This window comes from Synchiropus splendidus, chromosome 11 (genome assembly GCF_027744825.2).
Source record: "Synchiropus splendidus isolate RoL2022-P1 chromosome 11, RoL_Sspl_1.0, whole genome shotgun sequence".
Classification (NCBI taxonomy): Eukaryota; Metazoa; Chordata; class Actinopteri; order Syngnathiformes; family Callionymidae; genus Synchiropus; species Synchiropus splendidus.
In genome coordinates, this window is record NC_071344.1 from 18,950,833 (window position 1) to 18,971,252 (window position 20,420).

At 51.1% G+C, this 20,420-nt stretch overlaps 3 protein-coding genes across 28 annotated transcripts in view; all 3 read right to left on the minus strand.

The window, feature by feature from the left end:
* The window catches only part of prom1a (prominin 1a), a 29,694-nt gene extending 25,319 nt beyond the window's left edge, over positions 1 to 4,375 (minus strand). For 11 of the 20 annotated variants that reach the window (XR_008416051.1, XR_008416052.1, XR_008416053.1 and 8 more), the window contains exon 1: positions 3,882 to 4,373. Coding sequence is in view for 9 of the 20 variants with exons in the window: in XM_053878610.1 (XP_053734585.1) it covers positions 3,882 to 4,110 (229 nt within the window). In the remaining 11 variants the exon portion in view is untranslated. Of the gene's footprint in view, positions 1 to 3,881 lie in introns of all 20 variants that reach the window. The other 9 variants (XM_053878604.1, XM_053878611.1, XM_053878609.1 and 6 more) reach the window with 4 other exon arrangements.
* Positions 4,376 to 5,870: 1,495 nt separating this feature from the next.
* tapt1a (transmembrane anterior posterior transformation 1a) lies at positions 5,871 to 16,403 on the minus strand. Of its 4 annotated transcripts, none has more exons than XM_053878625.1 (15): positions 16,207 to 16,403; positions 15,431 to 15,561; positions 14,250 to 14,368; positions 13,851 to 13,883; positions 12,276 to 12,438; positions 11,799 to 11,901; positions 11,565 to 11,662; positions 11,421 to 11,490; positions 11,063 to 11,143; positions 10,140 to 10,249; positions 9,303 to 9,362; positions 9,174 to 9,242; positions 9,017 to 9,093; positions 8,004 to 8,149; positions 5,871 to 6,875 (listed from the first exon to the last, which is right to left on the minus strand). In XM_053878625.1, exons 1-15 carry the CDS (start codon positions 16,394 to 16,396, stop codon positions 6,613 to 6,615), a joined length of 1,713 nt encoding a protein of 570 aa, XP_053734600.1. In that variant the 5' UTR covers positions 16,397 to 16,403; the 3' UTR covers positions 5,871 to 6,612. The 4 variants fall into 4 exon arrangements, with proteins under 4 accessions (XP_053734600.1, XP_053734597.1, XP_053734601.1 ...); XM_053878622.1 differs by having other exon boundaries at positions 5,872 to 6,875; positions 11,799 to 11,934; XM_053878626.1 differs by lacking the exon at positions 16,207 to 16,403 and adding an exon at positions 15,742 to 15,917 and having other exon boundaries at positions 5,873 to 6,875; positions 11,799 to 11,934.
* Positions 16,404 to 18,145: 1,742 nt separating this feature from the next.
* Positions 18,146 to 20,420, minus strand: part of ldb2a (LIM domain binding 2a) — a 39,167-nt gene continuing 36,892 nt past the window's right edge. For all 4 annotated transcript variants that reach the window (XM_053878632.1, XM_053878631.1, XM_053878630.1 and 1 more), the window contains exon 9: positions 18,146 to 19,811. In XM_053878632.1, the coding sequence (XP_053734607.1) occupies positions 19,581 to 19,811 (231 nt within the window). In that variant the 3' untranslated portion in view covers positions 18,146 to 19,580. The remainder of the gene's footprint in view (positions 19,812 to 20,420) is intronic.

Below are 20,420 nucleotides of genomic sequence, written 5' to 3' on the forward strand. Positions count from 1 at the left end.
CGTGGATCGATCGGCTGGGGTTTGAAGGTAAACAAACATCAGAGGATTAGTGCCTCACAGCAGGGTCTGGGTTCAGTGGTGTCTGAGGGGGTCCAGAGTTCCGCCATCCATCCATCAGATTAGGACTGGATTAGGTCGCAACACACCGGCAACAACAGAGCGAGGCTCCGCCCAATCTGGTGACTTCCCTCCTGACATGGTGGCTGTGTCAGAGGAGCTCGCGGTTGAGGGACATGGATCTGCGAGAAGGTCCTGCTTCACCAGCTAACCAGCAGGTTTCTGGTGACCGCCGCTGCCCCTGCGACCTGAGAGGCAGTCGCTCCCACACACTTCCCAAAAAACTGAGAGCCAGGATTCTGGAGATGAGGAGAACAAATTCAAATCATCCTTGTGGTCCTTTTATAATTCGGCTGCCGAGCATCAGCCGTCGGCGCGACAACTAGCGCGACAAACAGGATTAACTCGGCGGAGGAAATAAACGCACGAGTAAGCTCGACCGCATCCACAAAACCCGACCTCACTCGCAAAGTCTCGGATTCTTCCTGCTGCTGCCACACACTTATTTCTACACACACACACACACACTTGTGAGCGGTATTAGCTTCAGTGCCTCCTCTTGGAGACACAAACCCAGATTCCAGCTGGTGACCTGCTTTCACACCCGCAGCAGAACCTCGTGGTGATTCCCTCCAGGAGAGACGGAAGTGAAGCTGGTACCAGCTCGGCTGCTGCCCCCTCGACGCTCGGCAGACCAGAGTGGACATGAGGTCGGGAGGCAGAGAAGCCTGGTGGATGTTAGTGCTGTTACCGTGGCAACACAAGTCTCTTGAAGTCACTGAGCAGTTTCTGCTTCAGAAATTACAAGTGTGTTAGCCAGATGAGGAAAATGCAAACAAGCATCAGCGAATATTCCGCGCTGATTTAAACTCTAATGTGCAGCAACAGACCGAAGGCTGCGCTGAGCGTTCACACACCAGCGCGCTGACATTTCAGAGAGTGTGTGTGTGTGTGGATTTAAGCTCCAGAGAACAAGACCACAGTACAGAATAAACACTGTTACCATGGAGTGTGTTACTGTGGTGAGAGAAGCCAGCTGAACTTTACCAATAGGTACACACACGTGTTTGTATCTCTGTCCTGATAGGGACCTCCCATTGCCACAACCCTTTCCCCAGCCTGTCCCCCTAAACCTGACCATCCAGGACTCTGAACCAAATTGAAACCCAATTATAATGATCCAGTTATTTTTAAGTCCTCATCCTCAGCCTTGTGAGGACCAGTCAAGTGGTCCTCAGCAGTTTCATGTGTCCGGTGGTGGGAACCCAGACGACTCCAGTGGTTCTGGGCTTCTGAAGGTTCATGCATATGTGGACAGGAAATGTTACACGATCAGCTGAGCGTCTCACACTGGACTGCCACTGCGGCCCGATGAGCACAGGTGTCAGAACCTCATCTGAAGACTCTACATTTTGTTTCATCAGACCGGCTTCATGTTTACAGCAGTCCAGAGAGTTGAGGCAGCAGGTTTGAAACCCAACACCTCACTATGACCCGAACCGCCCAACACAAGTGCAGTACTTCTTGACTTGACCTTCAGAGCTACCAACCTCGGTCCCACCCCGTCACATCCCCCATGTCATAGGTTCCCCAGAGAGTCTGGATCCCATCTAGAACCCTGAATCAAGCTGATCCTCAGCACTCAGAACCTCGACTCTGGTTCTGATCTAAATCCCCAAAGTTTTGATGCAGATGAAAATCACACGCTTGTTCTTCGTGGTCCTCCCAGAACCAAGTCTGGCTTTCTGGACCCAGAAGACGGACCGAACCAGGACCCACTGAGGTAAAGACCTGGACCATAGATGTACCGGCTCAGAGGTCCGAACAAAAGCCAGTCCATTTGGCCATCAGCAGCAGACTCAACAGGAAACAGACTCAGGAGGACAGTGTTTTCGGGGGTTTGGCCTTTTATTTTTAGAGCTTCTGTGTGAAGCAGTGGCTTGTCCGAGTCCAGACCCGGCTGGAGATCTGCTCCGGTGTGTCCCAGACGGACGCTCTGACGCGGCCTCCTCTGTGCCCTCCTCTGTGCCCTCCGGCTGATCCTCTGACCAGATTAAGTGGATCACCAAAAGAAAAAGTCCCGGGACAAGAAGACACGGGCTGAAAAGGAGCCTGTTGGCAGAGGGGAGGACGGATGTGTAGACTGACCCACGATAACTCCGTCCCAGATTAGAGCCCACTAATCAGATCTGACGCCTGCTGAGGCGACAAGAACAGACACGGTGACCTGCGAGACACTAGGAAGACCTGTCAATAACCAGGTCCAGTCCAGCAGAACCTGGCAGAGGTGTCCCAGAGCTGGTCCACCTCAGCCCGGTCCGGTGAGAACCGGCCGTCCGAGCCCATCGGAGGAACACGAACACGCAGGAAGATGCTGCGGCGTCTCAGGAGGAGCTGAAAGGGCTGCAGCTTCCTCGGGTGATCCTCCAGTCCAGAACCTCAGATGTGGGTCAGGGAGAGGGGAGAGCAGCGCCGGTCGGCTGAACGATAAGTCAGGCGTCCTCTGTCCTTTAGTTCCGCATCAGCGATGCAACGCGTCCTTCTGAGGACACGCTCGCTCGCCACTGCACCACTGGCCACTGTGTTCCAGGTCCGGCACACGGAGATGTGTGTTGGGTCAAGATCAGAACCCTCTGTCCTCACTTCTCCCACCATTGCTGTGCAGAGACTCTCCTCTGCTCTGAGTCTCTGCTGGACAACCCAGCTCTGACAGCTGCTGAGTCCAGAGCGTTTTCCTGCCTCCTGGACCCGTCATGTTAAGTTACCCAGCATGAAGGACACGCTCCAGGTCCAGGTGAGAGTGTCGACCTGTGCTGAGTGACACGCAGCAGGAGACGCAGCGGTCCTGAGGAGCCGGTCCAGCCCCACCACTGCAGTGACAAACTACATGCTGACAGCATATTGAGCCAGGAATTATGGGATTACACCATTAACAAGGTGAGTCAGAGGGAAGCTAATCTGTGATGCCGGGGGAGGAGCTGCACACACACACACACACACACACACACACACACACACACACACACACACACACACACACAGTAAACAGATCTGATCCTATTCAACATCAGAAACAAGCTCCTGAGGAAGGGACGGGATGTGGAGCAGCCAAACGTGAGTTGAAGAGCTGGCAGTGCTCCTTCCTGAACTCATGGTGGCGCCAGAGACCCGGTCCTCTCTGAGACAGGGGAAGATGTGTCACCCATCAGAGACTGGGAGCAGAGGGGCAGGTTGTCCACAGACCAGTAGTTACCGATGGAGTCCAGCAGGGGGCAGCGCCACACAGTTCCAGTCGCCAAAGTTATCGAACAAATTAAAGCCGCAACTGATTTGAAATCGCTGACGACGCGAGGATTGTATTACCAGATTCTACTTTCACCGTCCGCGACAGTCATGTTTCCTTCATTAATTCCACGTGAATATCCGCTGAAACAGACAGTTGACCTGAGAATAATAAATATGAAAGTTGAAATCGATCATAATCACATCGAATTGTTTTTTATCATACCATTATTTTTAGTTTCTATTGATATATTCTGGATACAGATGAAGCACTGCTCCTGAGGGCGGAGCTGTCATCGCCTCAACTTATTCGTTGAATTTGTAATTTTCGGATCAAATCGGCGGAGAACCTGTTGAGCTTGGTCCAGTCGGCTCGGTTCTGCCAGTCTCCAGAACCAAAGCCAGGAGCGCTGAGAGTACCAGGAGGAGGATGGCTCAGAGTCTGGACCGGGGCAGAACCTGAGGTCAAACCTCGAGCTGGTTCTGGAGTCCAGAGCAATGGACCGTCAGAACCAAGGTGTCAGGCGGACGGGCTCACTCACCTTGAGGAAAGGCGTTGGGCTGGACCAAACACAGGAACGTGTGGACCATGTAGAACAAGATCCCGATCGGTCCCGGTTCGTAGTGGGCCACCGTCTCGTAAACTCCGGCGGGCACGTATCCAAAATCCAACTTCCCCGGAGGAGGCAGTCTCCGGGTCTCGGTCTCCTGCTGGAGCTCCGCGGATCCGGAACCAAGCCAGAGCAGCAAGAGCATCCCGGAGGTCCACATCGTGCAGAGCGGTTCTAGTCGGAGGACGGGAAGTGTCCGAGCGGACCGCAAGCTCAGGTCCTCGTCCCCGCGGAGACGCTCATCGTTGCGCCGCACACGAGAGGCTGGCCCCGGCCCGGGTCTGTAGGCGTCCGAAGGTTCCGGTCCAGAGTGAAGACAGTCGTCTCATCAGGTCCGCCGGCTGCGTCACGGGAGCGCGAGAGGAGGCGCGCGCTCGCCGCCCCACTCCAGAGGAAAGAGCTCCGCCTACCGGGGAGGCGCGGGTGAAGGAGGAGAGCGACACGCAATTCTGCTGAGGAGAACACACGTCAAGAAAGCGTGAAACGATTGTACAGAGGAAACACGCCACATTTCAGACGAGATGAACACAAAAATATTTCAGTCTCCACAGTCACAAAAGTTATGGTGAATGTCATCAAAATAAATGATTAATAAATCACTCCTTGCATCATCGTCAACATGGTCTTTCAAAAGCTTTAATACAGCACGTGAACAAACAAACTTTGCTTCAAAGAGAGCCACTGACACCACCAACAACCACGGTACCTTCATGAGGTGAGGGGAAACTTCCCGCCACTCATGTGACCTCTGACCTCCCACCAGCCCAGAGGGGAGACAGCTGATACCTGAGGTTCTGGTTGCTTGGCTGGTGCTGTGATGCTGCCGCTGTGGGGCCGAGGACACAGGTGTCTGTGTTCTCTGCAGGGGGCGGAGCCTGGAGTCGCTCGCCTGAGAAACTGAGACAACACCATCGAACCTTGGGCTTTATAGCACGTGTTTCAGTTAGAAGCAGACTGATCCGTTTTATTGTCCAACAAGTTTTTTTTTAAAAAACATTTTTCACTTGTTTCTCACATTTAATTTCACAGCCTCTTCTCCTTTTTAATATCCTTGCTAGCAACATGCTAACACGCTTAACTATTTTTGAGTCAACTAGTCAGCATACATTGTGTACAGGTTGTTGAAAACACTTGTGTAGGTTTAAAAGTTGTTTTGAAACTTTAGCTTTGAATTGTAACTGCCACTTATGGTGGATTGAGAATGTATGCCCCTTGTGAAATGGTCCCATGTATTCAATGTTTCAGGTCACGATAGTCACAGCCTCAGATGTTATAGTCACTTGTTATTAGTTAAACAAGCATCTCCATTTATGAAAGTGCCAACACCGCAACTGAATGCTAACACAGCTGATGTGTCAATACAGTGTACCACTAAGTGCCTGTATGCTAGCTCTGTACTGCAGCACAAATGAAAGGCGCACACTGTTACAGAAAGGAACGCGTCAGAATTGAATTATTTAGCATTATTTAGCCTTCGAGCTAATCATGGCTAACAAACAGCCGTGATCCGCAGCTCAGATGCTAAAGGGAGCTGGGGATGGTGAGGGCTTTTGAAGGGTGAGCAGGGGAAGAGAAAGCGTAGCTCATGAGTGGCGATGTAGCCGCAGAGCTAACTCAGATCGACACCTTCCTGCGAGCTAAAAACGTCTGGACTCTGGTTGACCTCCTGGCACGACACGCTGGACTCACTCCAGCTACTGCGTCTGTCTCTACTGGCAGTGAGACGGCGCCCCCTGTCAGTCAGAGCTGCAGCTGTGCTTGAACAGTAAGCAGCTTAGGTAGAGTGGGATTTACCAGAGCCGACACACCCCACCCCACCCCACCCCACCAGGTGAACTCAGGTCACATGACCAACGCGGCCTCCCCAGTGCCCAGCTGGGGAGAAGAAATGCACAGATGAAGAAAAACCGAAGATGAAGAGCAGAGTGAGACAAAAGCATTTATTGATGATGAACTGAAGATAAATACCATCAGATTAAGATCAAACTGCAGAAATAAATAGAATTATCACCAAAACACTTCAAAACCAAAGGAAAGGCTTCAGTCAATATTGCTTCATCGACGAGCGCCATAGCCAGGAGTTTGGCAGAGACTCGACGCTCCGGCAGCGGAACTCGCCGTGCCTCCGGTCTGGACACACCAGCTGAGGTAGATTTGTCAAGGTTCTGCTGGAGAACTTCCTGCCAGCGGAACTCGTCCATTCACACAACAGCTCTCTGTGGAAGGTCATCCATCAGAGGCTCAGAGTAGAGCTGAAGTGTGGGAGGCGTGTGCCCAACACACGGTGTTTCAGGTCCCATCATGGCATCCTAGTTGGCCAGAGTGAAATCTCTCTGTGTGGACCTCACCCTCAACCGAGGGGTGTTTAGGACGGTGGGAATGACTCGACTGTGAAGGGGCGGACGAGCAAGGACACTTGGAGGAGTCATGGAGACAAAGCTTCCGAGGAAGTTACTCCTGGAGTTTCGGTTCAGTCAGAAAGCAGCAGGCTGACAGAAGTGTCTGTTGGCCAGCTCGTGCTCACACCCTTGCTCACACTCGCACACTGGTGCGCACTCACTCACAGGTCCATTAGCGTCCACTCCCCCTCCACTGGAATAAACACTGTCGTCAGAGCCGTGGGTCCTCGTCGTACCTGAGACAGTCACCTGCTCACCGCCGCTCAGTCGATGCGGTTCCCACAGATGGTGAAGCGGTCAATCTCCAAGAGGTCTTTCTTCTGAGTCCTGAGCTTCAGCTCGCAGCTCTGCGTCTTGTCCTCCTCGTCCTGCGTGGCGAGAGGAGGGTCGGGGGGTGGAGTCGGAGGAGGCGGGTCAGCAGGGGGCGATGGCTGTGTCCGTGGAGGAAGCAGGTCGGCGAGAGGAGCTGGCTGCACGGTGATGAAGGCAGGTGGCGGAGGACTCCGCTGCTGCAGCTTCATCTCACCTGTGAACGATAAACCGAGTCAGGTGACTTTTCGGAGGCAGACCACGTCCACAGGGTCTGGCATGAGGCAGGACTTGGGTCTCTAACAGAGCCATTCAGAGACAGACTCCGTGAAATCTGGCCCTGCTCCCATAGGGACGCGGAGCAGGAGGAGACGCTTCCACCACCAGGGGACCCGGGGGCAGTCACACAATGACATCACAGATGTTCTCAGGAACAGGAGCACCAACACCTCACGATCTGCCGCAGTGTGGAACGAGCGCCGCAGCGAGTCCAGACGTTGGGAGCTAAGAGAATTATTCATGGCATGAGAGGAGCAGGGCGGCGCCGGCTGCTAACCAGGAGGTCCACTGGGACAGAACCTCCTCATATCACCGCGGCTGAAGACTCAACTCCAGTTTCAAAACATCCATCACAGTCAGAGTTTCCTTCATGACAAGTGTTTCCATGGAAACAGCAACACGTGGACGCACCACTGCTGGATGCCCGTCATTTATCCATCCTTTGAGGCGAGGCCTCCTCAGCTCCAACAATCTTTGGAGGAGCTCACTTCTCAGACACAGTTTTGATGTCCGAGTTTGAGTCTGGATCAGAACCGAGCCAGAACCACAGCAACTCTTCCTAACAGATGTGTCTGTTGTAATAATAAACCCAATAAGTCTCTCAGTCTGAACAAGTCTTTCTGGCCGCTGAACTGAAGTCTTCAATTATTCACACGGCAGCAGAGGAGCGAGGAGGAGGCCTGGAGAGACCAGCTACCTTCTCAGAATCTGGCTGGCGGCTATAAACACGGTGAGTGTGTGTGAGCCTGGCGGCATCTTCTCTCACGGGGAAGTCGGTGAGCAGCAGCTTTGATGTTTGGAATGAGACGTTTCATCAGGCTGGGAAAAGCTGCAGGATCAGTCGCCAGGTCTGTGAGAAGATCTGCGGGGATTTGGAGGATGATGGGAGGACACCCTCCTCTGCGTGTGTGTGTGTGTGTGTGTAGCAGCTTTACAGATGCATGAATGGATGAATTCACATGTAAATGAGGAGATAAGTGGAGATGTCTCACTAATGTGACACATTCAACCAGACTCTTCATTCACCAAGGCTGAGCTGTTGCCATGACGACTGCAGGGAAGTTACCTGGAGGTGTGGCGTCCGGCTTGGCCTGAGGAGGTGAGGAGGCGGAGGGTCTTTCAAACAGCTTGTCCTCCATGTGCGCCCTCTTGACGTAGATGCAGGACTTGCCCAGCAGCACGATGCTGTTGAGGACCTTCAGTGAGACCAGCCTGTGGAGACAAGAGCCTGCTTTATCCACCACTCCAGAGGAGCCAGTGCCAGAGATGAGGCGTGGTGCTGGAGACAAGGAGTGGAAAGAGAAAGTGAGCATGAGCAGTAAAAAGTGTTTTTGTCACCGGTGATGCGGCAGTTTGTCTCCTATTCTGGCCTGTGAACGATGCAGCGCATGTTCAGAGTGACTGAGAGGAAGAGTCAGAACCAGGATGTCACCGTTCACTGAACAACCATCGATCAGAACTCATGAATGGGTCGGCGCCACAGTGAGCGAGCTCAGCGCTGCACACAGCCGACGTGTTGTGTTCGTCTCCGGCTGATTGGTGCCGGCAGTCTGGAGCTAGACCACATTAAGGACGGATCCCTCCGACCATCTGCTCTCCATCACCTCAGCTCACATCGCTGATGTGGGCCGTCCACACTCTGGGTTGCCGGGCCCAGCCGTCAGGCCTGGACTGGTGACGAGAGTGAGACGGACACATTTGGGTCTGTGGACCAGAGTTCGCTCTGGCGAGGTGTTCAGACCGAGAGTGCGTCCGGCACGTTTGTCTTGCCAGAAGAGGCGGTTGGAGCTGAGCTATTTTTAGCGGGCAGAGATGGCACTAGAGATGACAAGACTGTAGTCCTCAGCCTGAGGGGGCGCAGCAGCGAGGACGAGAGACAGGAAGTGAGAGAGCACGGTGTCAGGCATTATGTAAGAGTGTCCGTTCCGGTTTGTCAGAGCTGTTCCAGTCCTCCAGTCATCTGAAGGTTCTTGGTTAGACTCTCCTCCAGGACGGACACGTCCATGTTGTCAGCACCTTCAGCTCTGCCTTTGGTCCTCACAGGGTCTGAAAACTACAGCAACAAGTGCAAGGTCTCACCCCAGATAGAAGAGGAGGACGCAGGTGTAAGACAACGCTCCCTGGACCTTCACGGAGCTGATGACCACTCGGATCAGCTGATGGAGCAACAACAAGAGAAGTCACGTTTGCCCACACTCTTCTTCACCTGACAGGAAGAGGGTTCTCAGAGTCTCACCAGGACAGCCAGGGGCAGAGGGATGAAGCCCATCCTGCGAGCCACCGAGTCGCTGTAGTCCGTGCAGGCCTGAGGAGACACAAGGTCAGCAGCAGCAACACCAGGACAATGAGGAAGCTTCACACTCACGTTCTTCTGCCGACTGCTGACAAGATCAAAAGCCAGACTGGCTCTGTACTCGCTGTAGACCTGAGGAGCATGAGAGCTTCGGTCAGGAGGTTGATGTCGACTCCTTGTGGAGCACAGCACACAGGTAAAGTGGTGATGAAATCACCGCTTTGAAACTGCACTTTCAGCAGTTTCGCTGCCACCAGTCAGTAACATCTCGCCAGCTCTTGATGACAAGCCCAGCCAAACACTGCCCCTGAGAGCTTGGGTGAAGAATGGAAGGAGCAATGGAGGAGAGCAGATGAAGGTGAGAGAGTGGAGCAGGTAGTGGTGGAACTCAGCAAGATGGAAGTGAGGGAAGCGCTGAAGAGGATGACGAGTGGAAAAGCAGTTGGTCCTGACGACATTATGGGGAGCCAGCAGGGAACTTTCTGACCAGACAGTCTCTGCCTCTTTGAGCTCTATTTGTGGGCAAACGATACAACCTGGCTCTGATCTTTTTTTAGGGCAACAGAGGACGAGTGAGATATTCGCAGACTTTGTAGCCCCTAATTCAACGGCTCACAGACCTTTTTTTTGGCTTCTTCCGATCCCGAACCCTATTTTCAATAGGCCCAAATTTTCCACAAGTCCTGGAATTTCTTCAGAATGCTGGCACCAGCCATGTCTTATTATCATGAAGGCATCGAGGTGCCTACATGATAATAAGACGTGGGCTGTGTCCCGCGTGCCAGATCAGAGCTGCCTCTGCTTACTACAGACTAGGCAAAAATCAGGAGAGACCTGCTGGACTGGAGAGCACTTGAGACACGCAGCAGAAGACCACACACCGACAACCTGAGGAGTGGCGTTACGTACGTCGGCTGTGATGTTGTTGAACTTGGTGATGAAGGCGTGTTTGATGATGTCCACCGCCACTTCACTGGTCACCACCATGAAGACATCAGGGAACAGAACCCACAAGTGTTCTGAGGCAGAGAGAGAGAGAGAGAGAGAGAGAGAGAGAGAGAGAGAGAGAGAGAGAGAGATCGGGTCAGATGGAATTTACCCAAGCTTCTTCTGTGACCCTCACTATCGCAGCTTCAGGAGTCGCCACTGAGGGAGGAGCCCCTCTCCTGATGAGCAAAGCTGCTCAGTAGACAAAGCAGATGATGAGTGAGGATGAAGAGTGACTGTAGCTTCTTGAGTCAGTCAGGCGTCCAGAGGAACGTCAGACGTGACAAAACTTTCGCTGCGACAGTTCCCGTCTGTCATCTGAACCACGCCACAGTCCGAGGAGACAAGTGCCGCGTCACTCAGAGCTCCACTCTGCTGTGAGGAACAGGAGCTCATGAACTCACTGCTTCCATCCCCCAGATGTGGAGGCCCTGCTGTCTGACCGTGGTGTAGTAAATATGGTGGTCATAAGCAGCTCTTAATCAAATTAGATGTTGAGTTGCGATAAAACGGTAGGCTTTTATGTTCATAAACAATTCACAGAAACAGAAAACAACACTCAGTAGATAAGTATTTACATAACAGAAGAAATACTCAACTCATAAATCATATATTCCACTCAAATGAATCCTTCAGAGCAAACAGCTGAAGCAAAGAACCACGTCACATTGACTCATAATCGTTCTCTGAGTGATGTTATGAAAATGTAATCCATGGTTCTGCACTATTATCCTTGCAGTTGCAAGAATGTGGATGAAAATGTTTGTTTACTTTTAACGTAGTTCACATCTGGAAGGTTTACGAAAGACATTGTCTTCAGCTCGGTCTGTCCTGCCGGTGCTCACCTGGATTCCACGAGAACTGCTCCATGTTCCTGAGACACACGATGAGCAGCAGCACGTAGCTGGTGAAGCGTTCTTTGATATCTGCAGGAAGAAGACTCGCGTTAGTCTTCTCAGGCGTGAAACGGCTCAGACATCTGCTGCTTCTCCACAACATCTGGACGGCTGCAGCGGCGCTACATTGTTTGCTTTCACATCGGGCCAAGAAACACACCAACAGGAGGTTCTTCTCCGACTCTCAGGAGTCCAAAGAGAATCTCATCCGAGGAATGCCAACCTTTTCCTCGCCATGGATGAGATACAAGTGTAGACTCATAAACATGAGTCCACTCACACGCTGGATGGTTTCAAAATGTCTCACCGCTGTTGGACATCTGGAACAAGTTGTTCTTCTCAAACTTCTTGAACACACTTCCCTTGATCTCCACAAACTGCAGCAGAGGAGGAAGAAGAATCTCAATACGGACTCAACGCACACAGAGAGGACGAGCGTGAGTGAACTGACGTTGTTGGACATCATAATGGTGAGCAGAGACTTGTTGTGAGAGTTGAAGGCCACGTTGAGGGTGGAGGCCTGGACCATGATGAGGATGGCGTGAAGAACTGAGGGCCGTTATTCAGGAGAACAACTACAAGTCCAAGTGCTCAGCAACTTGAGCACAAGACTCTCCAACAAAGATCTCTTCATCTGTCTGAAGGACACAAAGCTCTGTGGCGCACATCTACCGTAGAAGGATACAGACGTAGAAGACGGCCATCAGAAAGTGAGGGATGACGCCGATACTGTCTCTCTTGCGCTCTTTAGGTTCTGTGGCTGTCCAGTAGAGAGCGTCCAGAATGTCCTGACCAAAGGAGGAGAAGAGCCGATCGGCCACCTGCAGGAGACATGACATGATCACAGCTTCTTTCGCTAACACGAGCCAACTAAAACCAGACAGCTGGGATGACAACACAGAGGTCAAAGTCTGATCTGCCCACCGGAGTCCAAACATGTCCAAATGAGTTTCTGCTGCTGTTTGAGAATGAAATTCACCAGTCTTCATCCTCAATTTGATGGTGAAGACTTCAATATAACTGGGTTCCAGTTTGGTTCAGAGTCCTGGTTCAGGTCAGCCATGTGTTTTGGATGGTTAGGTTTAGAGGGAGAGGCTGGGGAAAGGGTTATGGCAACGAGACTGCCTCACAAAGCGATACAAATGTGCGCATGTGTGTGTACCTCCAGCATGTTGTAGATGAGGTAGAGCTTGATGACAGACTGTCCTCGGATCAGGTGGTACATCATGGAGTAGTCCACGTAGTGCATCATGGAGAAGCAGAGCAGCAGGATCAGACCCTTCAACATGTCGCAGACCTGCGCTGGCTGCAGTAGCCGGGACCCACTGAGACACACAACATTAACTCGGTCTCATTATTTAAGACCCGTGTCAAGCTCCTGACCAAGTCCTCGCATGTCTGAAGCCATGAATGTGCTCAGATGCGCTCCATCACTTCACATGCTCAGAGATTACCTCAGTGAAGCGTCACAGATGAATGTGAACAAGCATCGACACACACACACACACACACACACACAGAGTTTTCCGGACACTGCGCTGAGGATGCTGAGCTCTTCTGGCGTTCAGCGAGGACACGGATGCCAACTGTAGAAGGAGCAGGCTGCAGCCAAGTATCACTGATGCTAATGAAGGAGTGGATCTGGCTCCTCATCAAGATGAGGCCGGACACTGAGAAGTCCCCTCACCCAGTCCAGTGCCTGGTCCCTGTCTGCTGAAGGTCAACAGAGGTCTCTAGTTCTTGTCTCAGAGACACAATCTTTAGTCTTAAACACGTTTGGGTCCTGATCACACCTTCGTCAGTCTAGAACCCTGTCTCAGACACGGGTCAAGTCCTGGATCCAACTGATCCTGCTAGAGTCACATCAGCTCCCCCAGACCTCTCAAGCCAGTCAAGTGAAACGATCTCTGTGACTTACTACAAGCCAGGGAAAGAATCATTTTAAAAATGTTATTATTATTATTTTAATTAATCAGGGTCAGCCAAGTAAAACCGCTGCATCTCAAAGTGTTACTGTGGCTACAGTTACTGAGTTCATGTCTGTTAACATTTATTTGTTGACTCAGATGCTTGTTTATTTGTTGTTTATGAAGTTATTTTGGTACAAATAGATGTTAACAGCTGTGTTTTCTACAAAGCAAGTTGTTAGTTGTCAGTCGTTAGGGGCGGGGTTTTAGAAGCCCTGTTTCAAATTCCTAGCTAAAAGCCTGGTGGGGAAGCTTGCGAACAGAAGCAGTCTGCAGTCGTCAGGTCCACGTGTGCAGCTCACTTCTGCAGCGTGTGCTGAGGAAAACTGACACATGTGCTGAGCTACATCTAGGTGACAGGAAGCAGCAGCATGACTGACGGTGCCTGGGCTGACGCTTCTTCCTTCCACTCCGGAGTTCAGTTTGCGCTGATGTTTCCAAACACACACCAACAGATGGTTCTTGGCACGAACAGATCTACAGTGGGTTTCACTCACACCTTGTAACAACACTCTCAAGCCTAGGAGATGGCAGTCAGTGAAGACACAAGACTCTGCTGTTGTGGTTCTGAGCATGAGCAGCAGCGTGATGGACGAGCACCATGAGATGAGAGCATGCTGGGCACACCTCCACAGAGGCTCTCGGGGGGGACGTTCTGGACCCACGAGGAACTGACAACACAATTAAGGGTGACGGTGGAGGCTGCAAGAGCAATATGAAGCCTGGGGGAGGAGGGCAGGTGGTGGGCTAATGAGGTGTGGGGGGCATACCTGCTTCTCTGGCAGTACGGGCAAGTGTGTGCCCTGCAAGATGGGGAACAGTCAGAGGAAGAAGAGGATGAAGAGGAGGAAATGATACTGGCAGCAGGAGGTTCAAACATCTGCAGCAGTAAATCTGTGTGTGTGTGTGTGTGTGTGTGTGTGTGTGAGAGAATAAGTGAGTCAAGTTTCTCTTCACTTCCTCTCAGCGTGTTTCCATCAGCTGATCCAGTCGTGTTGCCAGGCAACAATAGTTCTGGAGGCTAAACTCACTCGGCTGCCACACACACAACACACACACTCATCACAACCAACAAAACTTCCCACCCTGGCCTGTTCTTCATTGGGTGTGTGGCCGCTAACATGTCATCATCATGTGTGTGAGTGGTGTCAGCGCCACACGTGTCTCACCTGAAGCCGCAGCACGGCAGCGTGAGCAGCCGCAGCACAGCCAGCAGGACCCTGAGCGGCAGCAGAGTGAGGATGTAGAGGAAGGCGTCGACGCACAGGAAGAAGCCGAAGATCATCAGCTGGGATGGACGCAACATTACATGGGTACATGATCACATTATCACAGAGCACCAGCAGACATGGACCTGCTGCAAGTGTCCCAGACCTACTGCACGAGACGGACTGGCTCCAGTCCGGACGTCTTTGTACTACAGCTTAGTCAAAAACACCAGACAATGTCCAACTCTTAAGTACCAAGCTTAATCGGGAACTCGAGAGGAGAAACGCTGGAGTTGTGAAAACACGTCAGCAGAACTCGCCGGGACTTATGAGACAATGGCGCCCTCTGGTGGCTCAAGAAAGGCGACGCTGCAAAATCAGCAACAAGAACAACGCAGCTGCTGACTGACAATGATAGAATGTATAAACTGTTCACACACAGCAAGATCATCATACTTTTAATGAAATAACAGGCAAAAATGCACCTCTTCTACACTCACATTGCCGCATATTATCATTTGAATAGCGTAAGTATCGACAGTTAGAAATTATTTATTATATTTTGTCAGCAAAACTTCATGTCACATATAAAGTATTTTAAAATGTATTTTTAGAATTCAAAACTTGAGCTGTGTGTCTTCCTTTTATAGCTTCCTTTACAAGATCATTCATTACTGTGACTGGCAGCAGCCTCTGACACAGTTTTGTCAATGTATTCACATTCCAGGTTTGCAGCTGTTCACTTGAGTTGGAGAATGAAAGAAATCTTCAAAAACATCTGTTATGTAATGTAAGCGTGTGCGACCTGACAGAACTTTGGTACTCTGTGGGGGTGTGTGTGTATGAACGGAGAAGAAGGCGTTTCAGTGAGTGAGTCAGGGCCACGGGCAAGAATAATGAGAAGAAACCCCTGGATCCACACGGTGATCCGGGTCACTCCCAAAATGGATTGGTTTGTTCCTTTCCCCATTTCACGCATATCCTGAAAACTTCATTCAAATCCCTCCAAAAGTTTCCCAGTTATTTTGAGCACAGACACACCAGCGCCATCGGGAACATGATCTTCTTGGCGGCAGTAACAATGACTCTTCTGTGGCGCATTCAGGTGCACCGACATGGAGAGGCAGAGTAAAGGTCCTCACCTTCTCCAGCTCTTTGGGGATGCGCATGCATGTGTAAACCTTCTCCCGGCGCTCGGTGAATTTGGCCTCATTGTGCTCCAGGAAGTATCCTCTGGTGAGCTCGGCACAGACAAAGCGGGTCAGCGATGAATCTGGAACAACAGTGGCAGACTATTGTTGTGACAATGGCAACCGCAGAAACAACCAGAGGTGGACCACAGTCAAAGAACATTCACGCTGGGAGGACGTTTGATGCCTTCACAGCAGAGAACATAAACAAGTCTGACAGTCATTGAATAAAACGCATCTCCAAATTAGACAAAGCCATTCACCTGGAGACAGCGACAATACTTCATTTCCCATCTTCGGTTTTACTGCTCACGCCACTGAAAGAGCGCCACCAGGTGAACAAGCGACCATAACGCACGTGGTTTCCAGTCGATAACAAAAACATCCAAGTTTGACGCCGCCACCTGGCGGAGCGTTCAAGGACCACTCGAAGAACGATTAGCCAAGTGGTGTTTATATAGACGGTTGTCATGTCTGACAAGTATAGAACAGCAACGATTAAAGGTCGAATATCGCTTTGAATTGTGTGCTACTTTAATGAGTTGATAGGAAGTGTGACTTTATTGGAAAGAGCACGTAAACAAACTGACAATACCGCGCTAAGCTAGTGTGCTGCCAATTGACCGACACGCGTGGAACTATGTAACATATCTCATCCTCTTCAAACGCGATTCAGCGATGAACTTTGGGGTATTTCTGTCCTGAAAGAGCTCGCAGCTGAGACTCACCTGCCGAGTTTTCCCGCTGCTGCCTGACGAAGCTGAAATCATAGAAGCCCAAAGTCTCGGGCAGTTTGGGGGAGACAGCGACTCTCCCGGACTTGTGGAGGTCCACCCAGGGAGGAGGTCCACCCCGGCTCTGAAGCACCGGGTCGGCGTCTTTTTCCTCTGACAGCTCGGTCCCCGACATATCCGCCATCTTTGTTTTGGCCGCGCAGCGCCGTCGAGCTACGTCATCGGTGTAAACGTCATCATGAAAATTCAGTCGCATTTTCAAGTTCAAGGTTCAAGACAAAAAAACAGCCTAAAACGATTATATATATATATATATATATATATATATATATATATATATATATATATATATATATATAGAGAGAGAGAGAGAGAGAGAGAGAGAGAGAGAGAGAGAGAGAGAGAGAGAGAGAGAGAGAGAGATTTATTGCTAGAATTTATCAGTGGGGGTTCCACCAACTAGGAAAGTGCTTGGAAATAAAGTGCTGTTAATAAAATAAAATAAAACATCAAAGGTTGAGGAGCAAACAGTCCATGTCCAGGATGAGAAGGGTCGGCTCTGATCCGACCTGCACGTCTCTGGGTCCTGGAGACATACCAGTCCTGAAGAGGTGGCATTTGCTCAGGCTTCGTCAACGGTCGACCATCTTTATTCATTTTCTTGAGTTTGTTGAGGAGGTGAGGCAAGGGGCGGGGACACAGTAAGAAACACAAAGCTGACGATGTGACAGAAGAGGATTTTCCTCTCTGCTCCTCAGAGTTGGTGTGTGTTTGATGTGGGACAGAAGTAAACTTCTCCTTGTCTTCATCCTCCTCTGGCCTCACCTTCATCACGACCCTCACTGTGGTCATCCTCTCCATCTCCAACATCCTTGGTCCGATTGTGTCTCTTCTCGCATTGTGTTCAAACACCCGTCCTCCTTAACTTAGTCTCCAAACTCCTCCACGTGTCCTTTATGACCTTGTCAGCACTAGTCACTCCCAATGCAGCAGCTTCAACTCTGACTGGAGTCTGTGAACTTCATGGCAGTGACCACCACTGTCCCATAGAGCTTCAGTCTGACTTCACACTCTACCCTGCTGCACTCTCGTCTTCACCTCCTTCATTCATATCTTTTGTGGTTGACCCCACAGACAAGAACTGCAGCTTAACCTCTCATCCTCACTCTTCCTTCTCCTCCTCCCATACAGTGTATGATTAATTCCTCCTCTTCACCTTACACCTCCACCCAATACTCGCAGCAAATCACTATATCATCAGTAAACATCACGGTCCATGAAGATCGATCCTGATGTGCAACAAGGGGCATCAAACTGAGCATGTAGTAGTAGACAGTGTCCACTTGGTGTCGCTATGGCTCCACCGGGCTCTCTGTTGAGTCAGTTCTACCCAACAACAGGAGAGGAATGTTGGGGTCTCCTGAGCCCGCAGTGGTTCTGAAGAGGAGAGGACCGTTCATGTGATGTGTAACTGAAACATGACAACATCAATCTGTTGTCATCCACAAAACATCCGTTCAGAAGAAGAGAGGCGTTTTTTCAGGTCAGAACTGGTCCAAGTACGCAGGAGGAGGTGAGCGGCCTCTTCCAGTCTGATGTCAAACACCGTAATGGAGAACGTCAGCTGGTGAGGAACATTTCAGAGTTTTGTCTCTGTCTCAGAAGACGCCGAAGCGAAAACTGGGTCAACACTTGCCGTGGCTCCGCGTCATGAATTTCTCCTCCCTGAAACCTCAAAGATCCTCCTGAGTGAAGGCTGAAGCTGTAGATGTGGGATGCACGGAGGGAACTTTGGGAACAACACAACTTCATTCCCAGTCGGAGGAAAAAAATAAACTGCGCCACAGATGTGGAAGCTTCTGGCTTTAAGTGTGAGATGAAGAAGCTGTGTCAGCAGCACTCTGGCCAGGGAACATCTGAGGAGACTCCAGAGTATCACGGTTTATTGGCACACATAATGGTAAAGCATACATACCAGACATCAGTGGACACAGAACACTCGGCTATGTCATGTACAAATGGATCTAAGGAGAACGCGGCCTCCGGCAGAGCGCCGTCACAAACGCACAAATAAATACTCAGAAGATCAGGGTGTCGGCCGAAACACCTGCCGGCCCGCCCCCAAGGTAGAGTCCAACACATGGATCCGGAACAGCACGAAGGCCGGAGCGCCGCCTCTGTGTGCCGTGATTTCAGCGCTCTGAGAGTTCGAGAGAGATGAAGACGCCTGTCGACCGAGTGGCTTTGGTTCTGCACTAGCTAGAGAGGACGGGGCCTGTTCTTCTTCCGACAGACATGGAAAAGCTCCGTAGAAAAGCAGCCGCGCCCGGACCAGCGCCGGAACGTTCACAGCCACAAAATAGATTCCACCGTTATGTACAAAGCTACAAACCCGCTGAAGCCCAGTCGGCGGTTCTTACAAAGAACACTGGATGAAAAAGAAACTACAAAATCATGCAGGAAAGAAAGTTCTTTAAAGGGACGATTAAAAAAAACCTACAGTCAGAGTGGTCAAGTCACATGAGGACTGAGCGCACACGCACGTCTGGTTCTGCTGAGGTCTCTGCTGGAGACCTCGAGTGACGGGACACTGACATGTCCACTTCCAGCCACTGGCTCTGTTTTCTTTTGAAGGGAGCCTGATCCCAAATTCCAACAGAGACTCAGAGTAGAGAGCGTCTTCACATGAGCAGGGTTGTGACTAGGTTTCTCCTGCTGAGGAGAGGACTTCTACATTCTGGCTCTGGAACGTCTCAGAGGTCCACAACTCCGTCACCGAAGGATTCAAACTGTGTGGAGGGGATCTGTGCTATCAAGTGGTTATTGTCAGTCAGACCCGCAGGGGGCGACAGAGGACGAGCCTCTACACTTTTGGTCTGGAGTGGAGCGTCGCACTTGTCAGGAGTGAAGAGGGGGTACAAACCAGCAGAGTGAAGCACGTCAGAGCTGAGGTGGAACACTCCCACCACATGGTCATACATCTGTGGGGAAGAAACCAGAGTTCTCAGGGAGTTCCCTGCGTGAGTAACCAAAGCAAAGCTGGACTTCTGTGTTTCAGTCAAACTTGAGTCTGGTGCGTGTGGACGAGCTGCAGCAAGAATAACAACAGGAAACAACAAACACAAACAAACGGTGGTCAAAGAAACGCTTGGAAATGGACTCAGATATGAGAGGTGGACTCAGCCACCACGCGATTCTCTTTGCCGTCTCTCCGCCGCCATGACCGACCGATCACAGTTCTGTCCGTGAGTCCGGCTGGAAGATCCAGAACCTTCTCAGACAAAAATGGTTCTGAAATCACAGACCAGAGAGCGTCCGTGGGATATTGCTGCCAGAGTTCGGAGGTTCTGGAGGATTGGCGAGAAGTTCTACTGCGAGGGCTGCGGCGCCGTGCCCTCCGCCTTGCTGTCCTGCACGCTGGGCGGTTTACCACCCCAGGGGGCGCTGTTGCCCAGAGCCGGGGAGCTGCTGAAGTCGTCCTCGTCGTCCAGTCCGTTGGTGGCGTCGTACTGCGTGTTCTCCAGGCGCGTGATCAGACGCTCGTCCTCGTCACCGAACTCTCCACCCATCAACGTCGGCTCGCCGACCACCATCACGTCCTGCAGGGAGTGAGACCGGTTTAGACCCTGGCCTATAGGGGGATGACGCGTTTATCAACACGCTGCAAGTCAGACTAGAAATTTCACGACATAAAAACACAGTGACGCACTTAAACAAGAACACACACACACTTAAAGCTCTATCCTTGTGGGGTCATCTCATTGCCATCACCCTTTCCCCAGCCTCTCCCTCTAAACCTAACCATCTAAAACACATGGCTAACCTCAACCAGGACTCTGAACCACACTGGAACCCAGTTATTTTGTAGTTTTACCCCTCCAAATTGAGGCTTTACCTTGCGGGGACTGGCAAAATGCCCTCTCCAGTATAGCTAAACCAGGTACACACACAAACAGATTCTTCAATTAGCTTGGTTAATGAAGTCATTAAGCAAAAACCTGATGACTGCTATCGCCATCTGCTCCCAGCGAGGGCGCCGTCAGCCGCTCTGGACTCCCCCTCACAAACAAGGCCCACAGCTGGAGACTCCTCAGCGCAGAGCAGCAATTATCAGCTGATTAATCGTGACGACTCATCTTGTTCAGAGTTAGCCACCATGCTAATGACTGGCAGGACACGAGTCGCTGATGAGTGACTGTAGCACCAAG

What these genes read in the sequence shown, in the direction of transcription:
- tapt1a (XM_053878622.1), bottom strand. Translation starts at nt 16,396, where the DNA reads ATGGCGGATATGTCGGGGACCGAGCTGTCAGAGGAAAAAGACGCCGAC. An exon ending in TCCCCAAAGAGCTGGAGAAG is followed by an intron (nt 14,369 to 15,430) that starts GTGAGGACCTTT and finishes CGTCCATCCCAG; the next exon opens with CTGATGATCTTCGGCTTCTT. An exon ending in GTCCTCCTCTTCTATCTGGG is followed by an intron (nt 8,150 to 9,016) that starts GTGAGACCTTGC and finishes TTGTCTCCACAG; the next exon opens with GCTGGTCTCACTGAAGGTCC.